Genomic DNA, 13,916 nt, shown 5'->3' with positions numbered 1-13,916 from the left:
GACCATTAGAACTGCCGTAATGAATCAGAATAAATATCCATCCAGCCAAGAATACACTCTTTGATAAAGCCCACTGCAGACACTTAGGAGTTTAAGAGTTTAAGAACAGAGTTTAAGAACAAAAGTATCTTTATATATTTGTATATCCTAGTATATTGTCTCATCTTTCATCAATCAGAATTCAGAGGCTCTTTGCTGTCTCTCTGCCCCTGGAAACATAACCATCAGTTCCTTGTCATTTTTCTTCAAGACAATGACTATCCCTGAGGACCTCAGCTTTTTTTGGTCCACCAAATAGGTCACTGAGTTGTCTTCAATTACAGTTTATATATAGCTAGCAATCTACATGGTAGTCAAGCTGCTTTTTGATTACTCTGTTTTATACACTCAAATCAAAAAGCAAAATTTTGTTTTGATAGCCTATGTAATATTTAAACTTCTTATAATGTATATTAAATTTAAAATAAAGAACCTAATTTTAAGTATATTCAGAAATGTTTGTTGTCAATATTCTGTAGGAAATGAAGTCACTATGCTCAATTAACAATAATATTTAAACACCCAGAATCAGAGTTTTGACCAAGACCACAAAAGAACTTGGGAAAGACTGAAGTATCTGAACGACAGATAAAGAATCTCTTTATCTGTCCATGTCCCTCTCCCCCCCTCCAAGTTGTCACTTATATACGGAATGTGCTGGAAGTGCCCTAGATAGCTGAGAGTTGTATTTCATCTACTATGCCAGGAATACATTTGTTTTGACAAGGATGCCAGAAGCTCAGTACTCTTGATCACAATGACCTTCTCTGAATCTAGGCATTCTATACTGCGAATCTCTTGAGATCTCTGACTAGTTTACATTCTTAGAAATAAGATCAACACCCAAACAACAGCTGACCTAATCCCAACAAAGCATGCATGGACTGGCCACTGTATTTGAAACTGTAATACTGCTGTACATTTTACAGTGACTGGAATGATTGTTCATGATGTACAATATCTTACTTCATTTCCCTCTTTTTCCCTCTAAGTGGATTCAAACTCTCATTCCTCTCCCCTTAGGAAAGAAACCTGACCAACTCTTTCAGTGGTATTCTAGTAGGCATAAAAATAAGAAGTTGTTTTGTATACTCCTAGAGAATTGGTACCATTCTATTGAAAATCATTCAGAATTACATAGACCAGAATGACACAGAGAATAAACACACAAGAAAGTCCAAGGTACTAACCTGGAAGTTATAAAAACTAGATTCTGGTCCCTGCTACTGTAGCTGTTTCTGTATTTTATATAGTGAGTGTTTTGCACATGACAGTGCTGAGCTGACCCACCCACTTACCTGATTATATGGTTTATCACTATAGGGTCTGGTGGCAGCAGCAGGTTAGTGAGTCTCTGAGGAATTTCAGAAAACTTTAGCCGTGGGCAGTCAAAGATCTGGAATACAATAAAGCATGTTATCCTTGTCCAAAACATAAACTGCAATCAAATGAGAAAGTAAGAAATCAACAGTTCAAAAGTAAGGTGATTTTGAAAGCTATAATTCTGGCTTTTATGCTTCTGTAGTTACAGCCTGGGCTAGTTGACAGATGCATCAGATTACAACAATTTTAGGTATGCCACTTTTGGTTTAGTTGCCAAAGGGCAGAGGCCACTTTAACAGAACACCAGTATCAAGTGTATCGATAATGGGAGAGAAGTGAACACTTCCTCTTTCAGTAAGGGTTTGAAACAGCATATCGTAAAGAAAAAAATTTTTTTTTTTTACCAGAGGAAATATAAAAGCAGTTTGCTTTATTTTTCCCAAGATATGTTTCCTGCAATATTTCATGCTAAATAAAAATACAAGAAAACACTTTGGAATTTTAAAAACATCTGGGGTTTTGGGTGGGTTTTTTTTTCTAAGATTAAGGGGAAAATAAAAAGGCAATATGGTTTTACTTATTTTCAACCAAAACCTAAATAGCCTCTTGGAAGGGATCCACTCCAGTTTGCCCCTGAAGAGCTACTGTGTCCAAAAGGGAGCTACCTGCTGGAAGTATTTGTCACAGTTAATGTATTCTTTATCATGGGAGTCTTGCAGCTTGTTTGTTTTGATGTACTGCCAGAGAGCCTGGATGATGGCTGACCGGGTCTGTGTGTGTATGCCCAGCAAACGGGCTAGTCGTGGGTCCAGTTTAAACTGTGGAGGCTGTAACAGAAAGAGATGGAAATGGCAATAGAGAGAAAAGCAACCAGATACACAGATATGACGTTTCAGCTTCGATTCTTGTGGGACTCTGTTTCTCAGGCAAAGCACCCCATGCAATAGCAGAGATTGAAAAAAATACAAAATGCTCAAACGTGTATCACTGTCAGTGCTCTGGAAGAGCTATGTCTAGGGTTTGAAAAGAAAAAGAGGGACACTCTACATGTGCTATGCACACAGACTATCTGTATCACATGTGTTAGTTAGATAATAACAATTTGCATGCAGACTCAGAAAGGAATTTTCCTTTTCAACACTGGTGCATATCTTGACTTTAGGAAGTGGGGAAGAAAGAGGATGGACCTTCCTCTGAAGGTTAACCACAGACAGAGAGAATAAAGTCAGGATGATGTTTCAACTTTTGCTAATAAATGCTCAGCTGCCTCACAGCAACAAAATACCCAGGAACTCTGTTTTTCAGGCATGTTCACACCATTCTGCAGGGTACCAAAAAATTTAACAAACCATAGCTAGGTGATACAATATGTTTCTTCTCTTGACCTCTGCGATACAACTCTTGAACTACCGTGTTTTGCCATCTCTAGTAACATACATTCCTTGGATACTTTTGGATTTGGTGCCCCTTCTAGTGTGCTCCCATACTCAAGTATAATAATTGCCACATTATTAGGCAAGGATTACTGTTGCGTGTCCTGTCACCCAATGCTAACTTTAGAGCAAATCGAGACTTAAGCATAGGAGAACATCTTTTTTAAAGCATAAATTTATAATAATGGTGAGCATAACAAACACCATTATACTGTCTTAACAATAAAGATTTTAACTGGTTACATCAGCATTGCAGTTAGCTCATACACTCTCTTAAATTCCTAAAATTTTCTCTATGTTAACATAAAATGGAATGTCTTTTCCCTGGACAGATGCTATCTGCATGGAGGGGAAAGAGAATGGCACAGAGTAAGTAAGATCTTATACAATCAAAATGTATCTGAGACTGAACTACCATTGAGAAGGGAGATCCCATGTCCTCTCAGCAACTTCTATTAATTTCCTTAAGACAGCAACTTTTCATTCAGGGATGGTTTCAGTCAGATTAGTGAGCTCCACAACTGCAATCTCCACTGTTTGTGCCAAGAGGATGGAGACTGTGGCAGTGCACAGCCACAACTGAAATGAAAGTGGGTTTTTTTGAGCAGCTTATTCTTATGATAGCTTAAAGTAGTTTGAAATTGTGCCCAGGAACCTCTTACACATTGTATCCCAAGGCAGAATAACCTAATTTTGCCTAACTTATTCTTGTTGTTGTTGTTTCCTGTGACTGGGATCAGGGATCCAATTTCAAAGTCAGTCTTGTTAGTTTTCAAATGGATCAGTTCCCTGACTTGTTTGGGCTCAGCCCACAAATACTACTAGTACAATAGAACTAATACTGACAAAAGAAAGGAAGCAGGAATGCCTAACAAGACCTTTTACTATTAGTAAAAGCAACTCTAACCCTTTCAGGGCACTGTTGTCTTATGACAGTTTAGGGCACAATGTAATCAAAACTGAAGAACCCAGGAACACTGTGTAGTCTGCTCTGAAAAAAAAGGCTGCCACAGCTGCACAGTTCAGGTACCACTAGCAAAAGCCGCTCCTTTGAAATTCTGTACAGAACCATAACTCATGTGCAACTTATCTGGCTATTCTTTGAGAAGTGTGAGGTGGAAATACATATTCTTTCTGCAGATGGACAATAAAAATACTAATTATCATAGTGCTAAGAACAGTATTTTGCTAGGCTGTAATAGAAACTTGTTTAATATGTCCCCTTTAATTTTTAAATAATCTGTCAGTTTGGTGTCATTCTGACCTCAATGGACTATGTGACATTCTGAGTCCCAAGTATATTGGGTTTTGATATATGTGACAGGATGAATTTGCTCTGTTGCACTATGTCCCAGTGGCTGTAATTCCCATGCCAAAAGCAGTCTGCTGACCTGGTAGTCCAACATGAGGAGTAATGTGCACCGCACACTGACATCACCAGGTCTTTTCACCTGGAAGCCATCCGTTTCCTGGGTTGTAGGAGTTCTGTGCCACTGCCAAAGGAAAAAGCAAGTAATAGGGTCAGTCTTTTTCTTCAGTGATATCCATGGAGGTGCACAGTATGCCATGTAAGAATAAGACTAGTACAAGCCTTCTGGAGATCTTGCAATTAATTAAAAAACAGAAAGAAAAGGGAAAAAAAAACCCACAAAACACCCTCCCTCCCCCAATTAATCTCTCGCTCTGCCCTTACAATTCAGCTTACATGCACAAGCTGTTCTGCTGTTAACAAGCTTTACTCGTTACGAAAAATGTGCACAATATTTTCATCGTTTCGTACATTCTGTCCAAAGATGTGCACTACATCACCACCACATCTATGGTTTTAGACCATATAGATTCTGCTAGGAAAACAATTCTTAAAAAGAATGGAACTTTGAAAACTTTACACGAAGTATTCTAATGAGATAATGAATGCAAGGGAACTTAAACAAGGTAGAAAACAGGAACAAAGCTGTTTACCTGCGCTAGTGTCAGGTTTATACGCAAAGGGTGCATGACCTTCTTACCTCCACAAGATGGTTGTCAGGTCCATAAAGATCTTTGTCCAGCTCAATAACCAAACTCTTAAAAAAAGACGAAAACTTCCGTTTTTGTTTGCTGAGCTGTACAAGCAGAAGAAACAGAAATGTTTAAGGCTGCGTATATTAGCTTGTGTTCTATGCTTCCTTCTCTTTCTCTTGAATATTAATTCCCATATAGACCACAGATGTGATCAATCTAATTAAGTTTTCTCTCTGACAAATGCAGGGTAAGATGCAAATATTTCAACAGCAGTGGAACAGTGCACACTTGAGGGAAGTTTTCCCTTACTCTCTTAATGTTATTGGAAAAGACTGGCTTGTAATGTGAACAAGCACCTGTTGGAGCAGGTCCAGAAGAGACCACAAAATTAATCCAAGGGCTGGAACATCTCTCCTGTGAGGACAGGCTGAGGGAGTTGGGCTTGTTCAGCCTGGAGAAGAGAAAAGTTCTGGGGACACCTTATTGTAGCCTCTCAATACTTGAAGGGGACAAGGCCTGTAGTGACAGGACAAGGGGCAGTGCTTTTAAACTGAAAAACAATAGGTTTAGATTGGACATAAGGAAGACGTTTTTTACAATGAGGGTAGTGAGGCCCTGGCACAGGTTGCCCAGAGAAGCTGTGACTGCCCCATCCCTGGCAGTGTTCAAGGCCAGGTTGGATGGGGCTTGGAGGAGCCTGGTCTAGTGGAAGGTGTCCCTGCCCACAGCAGAGGGTTTGAGTAGATGATCTTCGAAAGCCCCTTCCAAACCAACCATTTTGTGATTCTATGGCTGCTGTATACCTTTTATTTAACAGTTTGTTTTTTTGATGAGTGTTAATTTCTTAGTCTGATTTGTCAGATAACAGTAAATTTTACAGATTAATCATACACTAAGTAAAAGTATTTCCTTTTACATTTTGCCTTTCGATTTAATTATCAGTTATTTTTTAGTAGACAGCTCATACTGTCTGAATGAAAAACTGTGAAGTTTATATACATATACATATCTATGATTTCATATCTATAATCATACTTTATATATATATAATCTGACTTTTCATAGAATACAGTCCACAGGATTTCAAGTATTTTCTTCTCATTTAATGCAGATAATATTTTAGAAATACATCCTCCTGCAATTTAAAATTGCCAGTAATTGAGAAGCTATTTTGTTCCAATAAAGACTCTCTTTGTTAAAATATGTGCTCTAATTTCTAAATTGAGTCTGTCTAACTTCAATTTCCAGATGTCGCACTTTATCACCCCTTCATCCTCCAGCAAGATTATGATTTTGATTCATGTACAGTTATCTCCAGACAGAGATATGCCTTGAAAGCCTTGTCCTCTCCATACAGACATGCTCTCCATCTGTATCTTATCAAATACTTAGCTTGCCCAGTCTATTCAAATAAATGACACCTTTTTCTAGGAAAGTCCAGCCTTCCCCAAGGAAGGCTAAATCCATTACTGAGGTTTCTGAGGACTTCAGAATGATAAAACTTTTCTTCCATCCTTGCTCTCACCTTCCATACATCATCTTGTCCTCCCTAGGAATGTAAACTCCTCACCTCCCCTTGTCATCGTACTCTTCAGAAGATGCAATGTTTGCTGCAGGCACACCTCTCATGACCTGAACCCTGCCATATCTTTTAAGGGAATTGTCTCAGCCCTATTCTCTCCACCTCTTCATACCTGTCCTGTCCTTAAGTCTGTTGCCCTCCCTGCCCCTTCCCAACATTTACATTATGGTCTTATCCCTCACTCCAGCTGGACACAGCACCTTCCCAGCAGCAATAAGCTAATGCTGCCATTCAGAGATGTCTTGTCTCAGTTGATGTCCCCAGTAAAGTCCACCACCCCACAGGACAACCTCTAGATCCTTGCCAGCCCCAGTGAAGCACAGGTAAGTCATACGTCATCCAGGAGCTTCCCCTCCACTCGCAGCTCCCATGAAGCAATGCTGCCGTCAGAGTCATCAGCATCAGATTTTGCAGGATTAAATGTGTTGGAGATGTAAAGTCTCAGTTTCCGCTTTTGCTGTTAGAGAAAAGAAAAGTACACATCCATTTTAAGTCCAAGATCTGAGGAAGCCACAGGAAAGGTGATAGTTATACATTTAGTAGAGAATCTGCAAGTTTAGTACAGTTGCACCAGAATTTAAGATTTGGTTATGTATAGGAAAATATACTGAAGAGCTGAATCTGAAACTTCCTTTCAAAAACTATTGGCTATACAAACATACTAAGATCCACTGTAAGTGGAGAAAGACAGGAAGTTGCAGGGCCAAGCTTCAGAGGTAGGGACAAGCCTCAGAAATACAACCTGTACTCCTGGATTAGATATTTGAGAAACAATTGTAAGAAAAGCATGATACAATGCCCTTCCTGTCTAGATCCTAGCTAGACTGCTAAAACTCAGCTGCAAACCTCTTGCCACATGAATGTCTTCCATAGTTGCATCAGTTCAGATTTGTAAATGGCAGTTACAAATACAACTAATGCTGCAAATTATGTGCTGGACACATCTTTGCCCATCTTCATTCTAACATTATGCAGAGCCTGGTAATAATCTTCCTATACCTCCCACACAGGCTGCCTAACCTTAGAATCATAGAATGGTTTGGGTTGGAAAAGACCATAAGATCATCTAGTTTCAAACCCCTGCCGTGGGCAGGAACACCACATCAGAACATGTCACCTAAGGCCCTGTCCAACCTTCCTCTTTAACTGCCTTTCACCCACATCAAACATGTTGCAGATCCAGCTTGCTGTGAGACCTGAGTGGAGGAAGGCATCATGCTTCACCCCTAACCCAGGTGGTCAAACCTGTGAGAGATACAATCATGCCTACCTGATGTAATTTTTACAGGGTATCTAAGGTTTCTCAGTCACTGTACTGACTTAGGGCTATGTTACTTCTCAGTGCCCTTCTCTCCTGTGCACCATACAGAAAACGTGGTGATTAACTCTGATGCATGGATTCAAGAAAAGATATTGCCAAAAATTTCACTGGGACTCAAATATCTGTTTATAATAAAATGACAAAAAGGCTACAGCTGTCAAGTTAAACAGTCACAACAACCTTCATACAAATTAAGAAAGAAATAGTCTTGTAAAGCTTTCACACTCCCACATACACACATATAGGAAAGAAGGAAGTCATATACATCAGGTCAGGAAACTAAAAATCTAATATAGCACAGAGGAATGTGGGAGGCAGAGATACATGGCTGAAGAGGAAAAAGACAGTGACAGAAAGGTTTGATGGAAATGGAGTGTCAATAGTATGCACTGATAGGAAACAGGTTTTTCAAAAGTGCCGTAAGTCCAGAAAATGACAAGCTGACACAGATAAGAACAGGCAGACAGGTAGTGAAATATTCCTGGGAATCCATACTCTTTCTCATCCTTTCTTACAGAATTTCTGTTGCTAAAGTGCTCTTTCATTATATAGATTTTTGGATTTTTATTTTAATGTCCCAGAATCTTTATTTGGTGTAGAGGACTTGTGAAGGACTTCACATTTCTAAATTCAAAACTCTTTAAATTAACTTGCACATTTTATGTTCCTAAATTTTACTCCCAACTGATTATTTGCAAAACTGCATCTATATACATATGAACTCTTATGAGTTCATTCTAAATACGCCACAGATATTTCAAGTTTATATCACAGATTCCATTTCCTCTTCTTCTGATTTCCAAAGACACTATAACCATTCTCCCTTTTACCCTGGAAACTCCTTCCCTCCTTGTATGTCCCCATATCTGGTAGAAACTATGTCTGTTTCCTCTGAAATCTGACATTTCATCACTAAGATAATCCTCTGCAATAACATCCTTATTCAAATCTGAGTATTGTAGATGTCTTTCTTTCTCCTAGCTTTCAGGCTGTAGCTGCCTGGCATAGTCCACCTGAAACCAAATTAGTAACAATGCCTAACTCCACTCCAAAATACTTCTCCTTGATACTTTCCACTGTTTGCCTTCACTAACTCCTTATAACTTTTCTTTCAAGTCATGCATAAGCCAGATGCAGCTTACATTTCAGAACTGGTCTCCTGCTGGGTTCCCTATACTTTCCCTGCTCTGCCGAACTCATGAGTCTGCATATCTTTTATTTGTTTGTCTCTTCAATGTACAGTGTTTTCTTCTAAATAACAAACTCTTAAATTTAATCATTTCCTCACTGTAACCCCTATTAATCAGCCCACTTCTTCCACACTGTCATCAGAAAGAAACTTAGAATAATTACGAACAAAAATCCTACATAATGGCTATCTCTAAAGTTATCTTTTGCCCTACTTTCTAGGTACCTTGATTTTAGATCAAAAAGCATTTACTCTTTGACTCCAGCATGTTACAGACACTACTGACAACCTGTAAGTACTGTGGAATGCTGAGTCTTTAGTCTCTGCTAATCAAAGATATTCTATCCAACAAGCAAAATGTGCAACCTGTGTCCTGCGGGCTGTCTTCAGATTTTGGTCCAAAAGGTACAGCAAATTTGCAACACTATTAAGGCAGTGATTATGTCCTAAATGCAACCACAGAAAGATCCTTGCTTCTGACTTACCAGGAATCAAACAGGGCAATTGCACAACTGCAAGAGGACTCCAATAGCAAATGGGCTTTAAATCTATTAAAAATCTTCATTAAAATAAATATTTTATATTTAATATTTTATTAAAATAAAGATTTTTAGACTGAAAAAGACTCAAAATCTTAAAAGTCTTCATTAGAATATCAAGCAGAGTAAGGGAACATAAAGGAAAACTCACTTTTGCCACACAAAATGGAATTTAAAAAAAAAAAAAAATAATCTGTAAACCATGTTTTCTCTGCTCACATGTCCTTGAAAATGGATCATTTCTTCAGGCTTGCTCTTATTCCAGCAACTCTGTGATTTCCGAGGTTGCAGAAAAGGTCATTTCTGGGAAGACACAGAAAATCCTCTCTTTTTATTACTTAAGATCCAGCTGTGGTTGTGCTATTGCCTTCTTTCAGGAGACTCCAAATTTCTGCTTTTTCTTCTGGTGTTTTACTTTAAGGAGGTAGTCCCTCATCCTTTTTGCCTCGCTGACTACACTACCCTGCACTTCAGCTGGTACAACGTCCCCTCCCTCTAGGCGCTCTACCAGGCCAAGTACACCTCAGGACATGACAAACATTAGCCTTCCTTTCTACAGCTGAGCTACCATCCTGTAACAGGAACCTACATAGTAATGCAACTGCAAACAAGTGTCAGCCATCACAGCTGTCATAACCAGTAACTCTAGACCTGACCTGCAGAGTGCAGCCAGATCTGCCAGAGACTTTCTGGTAAGCAGTCTAAAAAGCTGTGAAAGAGGCATTTGGCCCTGAACACTGCTTGAACAGCCAAACACGTCCTCCTCTGTACAGCACCATACTGACCCAGAAACAACCAAGCCTCCACAACTACCTTTCTTAAGCTGCTGACAACGTATCCACCTCCTGTTTGTCCCCTTATGAGTTGCTACTCCATCTCTACTTCTTTCTGCCTTTCCCAAAATGCCCACTACCTCTTCTTCCTTACGCGTCTAAGTGTTGCCAGCACTACTGGCTTCTCATAAAAGCTACCAGGGAGCAGCTCTGCACCAAACATTCTAGGGGGTTGACTATCTTCTTCCAGTTCCAGGAACTGGAATTGCACTTGAACTTGCCCTACATACACCTATCACCAACAGTGATAACAGATACTTTGAGCAGTGGCATTCAAAGAAAATACATCTCCAGCAAAACATCAGAACCATAGCTCTACAAATGAACATTTTCTTTCTACAGGTCGGCTCCTTCTCCTGTACCATGACTCTTCTCCTGTAAGCTGAGACACTACAATCTCACCTGATGAACCAAGATTCTGGCAGACATTGAAGAATATAGTCTGAATTCCTCCTGAAGAGATTACTCAGTGAGTAACAACTTCAGCACTCACAGCTACACGGCCATCATATGGATGATCAGCCTTGGAAGATGTCAGCTCAGAAATGATATAGTCAAGACCCAAGTTTGCTCAAGAAGACCTAAATGGCACTGGCCATATACATATATATATATAGCCATATACAGACCATAAAGTCCCTTGGTTGAAGATACACACCCAAAATCACTGCACTCAGTTCACTTATCAGTACTCCTGGCTTCCATAATAATGCCAAGTTCATATCCAGAAGGCTCTGAATGTGAGGTATTCTTCCATCTCCATCTCATCCAGGCAGGAAATGATACAACATCAGTTATGTGCAACTAGGTTATTGTGCAGCTTAAATACAGCAGTGCAATGTAGTTTAGGAAGAAGGCACTGCTCTTCAACAAATTCTGCAAATTTCTTAGCAATGCATAGATCTTAGCAATAGCACAGATCTAAAATCAATTCTCCTCTCTGTATGGTTGGCCCTCAGAGAACAGAAAAGCAAGTAACCAAAACCCGTGGCTTTGATTTTTACTGGTAGGATTCTCAGTACCTTGGAGCAAAAACTAAAGAGAAAACTTGCAGCTCTAGGTCAAGAAGAAAGCATCACATTTCATCTCTCCCAACACACTGAAACTTTACCAGCCACACAGAAAAAATTAACAAGGGGGAACTTGACAGAGACCTGATCAACACTGCGAATCAAATAACTCTTGAACAAAAATCAATAAATGCTTAATCTGCTTATTCCCCAAGTGTAAGATACACAACTTTAAGATGTATCTTTGACTTGTCTTCAACAAAATGAACCTGAAATGGCAGTCATATTAAAAAGAGATGCCTTCCCCAAAAAGCACTGTATTTCACTTAAAATTTCTTCCTGAAAAAAAGACACATATGTGACAGAAGACTGGGCATGTCAGCAATGAACTATTGCAAAGGTCTCAGCTACAACAGCAGTACAATTGTCAGGAAAGCTCATGTGGAACAAAACAGATCTGAAAAGGAGGCTGACAGGAATGCTGGAACAGCAGTACAGCTTTTTCTCTCCAAGTTCTTAAATGTTATCTTCACACAAATCAGCACAGTTTAAGTAAAGAGGTGTAATGCTGGAAATCCATCAAATTCTTCAGAAAACTACCTCTGGTTTATACTGCCTGGTTTTTGTTTGGTTTTTTTCTGGGGGGAGGGGGGGTGTCAGTTTCCATTAGCATTATATCCTTAAAATTCAAATCAGAATCCAGCCATCTGAAGATACTATGCTCTGCGTGATACCCCCAAGACAAATCTCCATTAAATGTTGAAGTTAAAGCTTCCTTCAGTGACCTCTCAGGTAGGACACAGTACTTACAGGCCACTTCCAGAGAAGCTGCGCTTGGGCTTTCAAACAAACTAAGTTATCAGAAGATGAATCAAGGAAATCTAGCTGTTGATCTTAGGAATAGTATTGTATTAACAGGTTTCTAAGCACATCTTAAGGATGGATTTCTGTGTACATCAATACAGCATAAAAAACCTCATGCATAAAGCACAGGAAAGATTAACATCTGTGTTTCTGCATTTGCACATAGAGTAACTGTTACTTTTTCTCACAATAAAAAAACCCACACTTACTAGGAAACAAAAAGAACAGAGGAAGATAAAACAGCATGGAGACTAGAAATCAGGAGACAAAACCAACAATGTATAGAAATAACAAGTGTTTAAGTCTGACCATTATAAAAGAATCAAATGTGTCCACATCAGAACTGGAATATAGAGGTATCGCTCATCCAGAGTAGCAACAATCAGGTATGTCAAAATTTGTAGAAGGCGTAAGATTAGTTAGGTAACTCATGGCAAGAAAAGATGGACAAGAACTTAAAAATGGCCAACTTGAAGCAGGAAAATCAGTGACTTGGTAGAATAAACAAGTATCATGAAGGAGCTACCCAGTATTTACCGAGTTCAAAATTGGACTAACACACGAAGAACACCTGTAGACAGTTCTAGAAAAACTTCAACTAAAAAACCCCTGCAAACCTCCAAAAAGTCAAACAAATGTTATAGAGGAATAAAATGGGGAATAGTATGAAAAATAGCCTAAAAAAATCAGTTACAGCAGCTTATCTGGCAGTTGTATACTGTACTCTTTCAGGAAGAAAAATACTAATGGGTGGTAAGAATAGGTAGGTGCACTGAATTATTCTTTCTCTACAGTGATTGGGAGTACTGAATTTTTTACGTAAGAAAAGAGAACATTAAAGAACGTGAAAGATGCACTTAAAATATAGGCTGACCTAAAGAAGGAGATACAAATTCAAACCTGATCAACGGAAGTATGTCATGTATGTTATACAAAGCATAATGAACCATAGTTAACCCATAGAACTCGCTGTCACAGAACACAGATTTAGAATTTGCAGATTTTTAAGGCAGAAGATACTTTATTGTCCAGTTTAATTTCCTGTGCAACACAGTACCTAATCATACATCAAACAGGGCAGCTCATTTTAAAGGATATCCAGTCTTGACTTAAAGACTTGACATAATGAAATATCTATTACATCTCTGATATCTTGCTCTAGTTGTCATAAATATGCACATTAATTAGTCACAATTGGTCTATTTTTGAACTACCAGTGGGCTGGACCAAAGTCAAAAGCTCTTAAAAATGAACCAAACACACCCCCCTCCCAACCACAACAAAAAACCAACAAACAAACAAAACCAACAACAACAACAAAAAAACCCTCACCAAAACAAACTCCCTCTAAACCCATTACCCAGGGAAGCCATGGGATGTCCTACCTTATAGGTGTTCAAAACCCATCTGGACAAGGTTCTGGACAACCAGCTCTAGGTAGCCCTACTTGAGCAGGGGAGTTGGACAAGATGAACTCCAGAGGTCCCTTTCAACCCCAGCCAATCCATGATCCTGTTACTGGTCACTATTAGTAAGGACACTGATCCACACGAGCTTCATAATTCCTATTGCCACTGCATGTGGAGAGGGAGGGTGATCATGCAAGATTTTATCATGTTCTCATCAAATACTTCAGCTAGTTTGTGATGGGTTAAGAATGCACACACTCTGCTTGTTTGTGTCAAGGCTGAGGAACTTTTTACCCAGTGGCTTGATTCAGTCCTAACTAGTTAAAAGCAGCATAGCATGGTAAGGTTGTGGGCACAGGCTCTGCCAATA

General features: G+C 39.2%; 1 protein-coding gene across 13 annotated transcripts in view; it reads right to left on the bottom strand.

Annotated features, from left to right (window-relative positions):
- SMARCD3 (SWI/SNF related, matrix associated, actin dependent regulator of chromatin, subfamily d, member 3) overlaps positions 1-13,916 on the bottom strand; it is an 85,166-nt gene that overhangs the window by 5,351 nt on the left and 65,899 nt on the right. For all 13 annotated transcript variants that reach the window (XM_057424274.1, XM_057424272.1, XM_057424270.1 and 10 more), the window contains 5 exons: positions 6,716-6,838; positions 4,805-4,900; positions 4,187-4,288; positions 2,028-2,189; positions 1,338-1,435 (listed from right to left, as the gene is read on the bottom strand). In XM_057424274.1, the coding sequence (XP_057280257.1) occupies positions 1,338-1,435; positions 2,028-2,189; positions 4,187-4,288; positions 4,805-4,900; positions 6,716-6,838 (581 nt within the window). The remainder of the gene's footprint in view (positions 1-1,337; positions 1,436-2,027; positions 2,190-4,186; positions 4,289-4,804; positions 4,901-6,715; positions 6,839-13,916) is intronic.

Source organism: Pezoporus wallicus, unplaced genomic scaffold (assembly GCF_028554395.1).
Source record: "Pezoporus wallicus isolate ANWC-B61680 ecotype Strahan unplaced genomic scaffold, APGP_CSIRO_Pwel_v1 contig_5485, whole genome shotgun sequence".
NCBI lineage: Eukaryota > Metazoa > Chordata > Aves > Psittaciformes > Psittacidae > Pezoporus > Pezoporus wallicus.
Note: the sequence above shows the minus strand (reverse complement) of the source record. Positions and strands in the feature narration are given on the sequence as shown.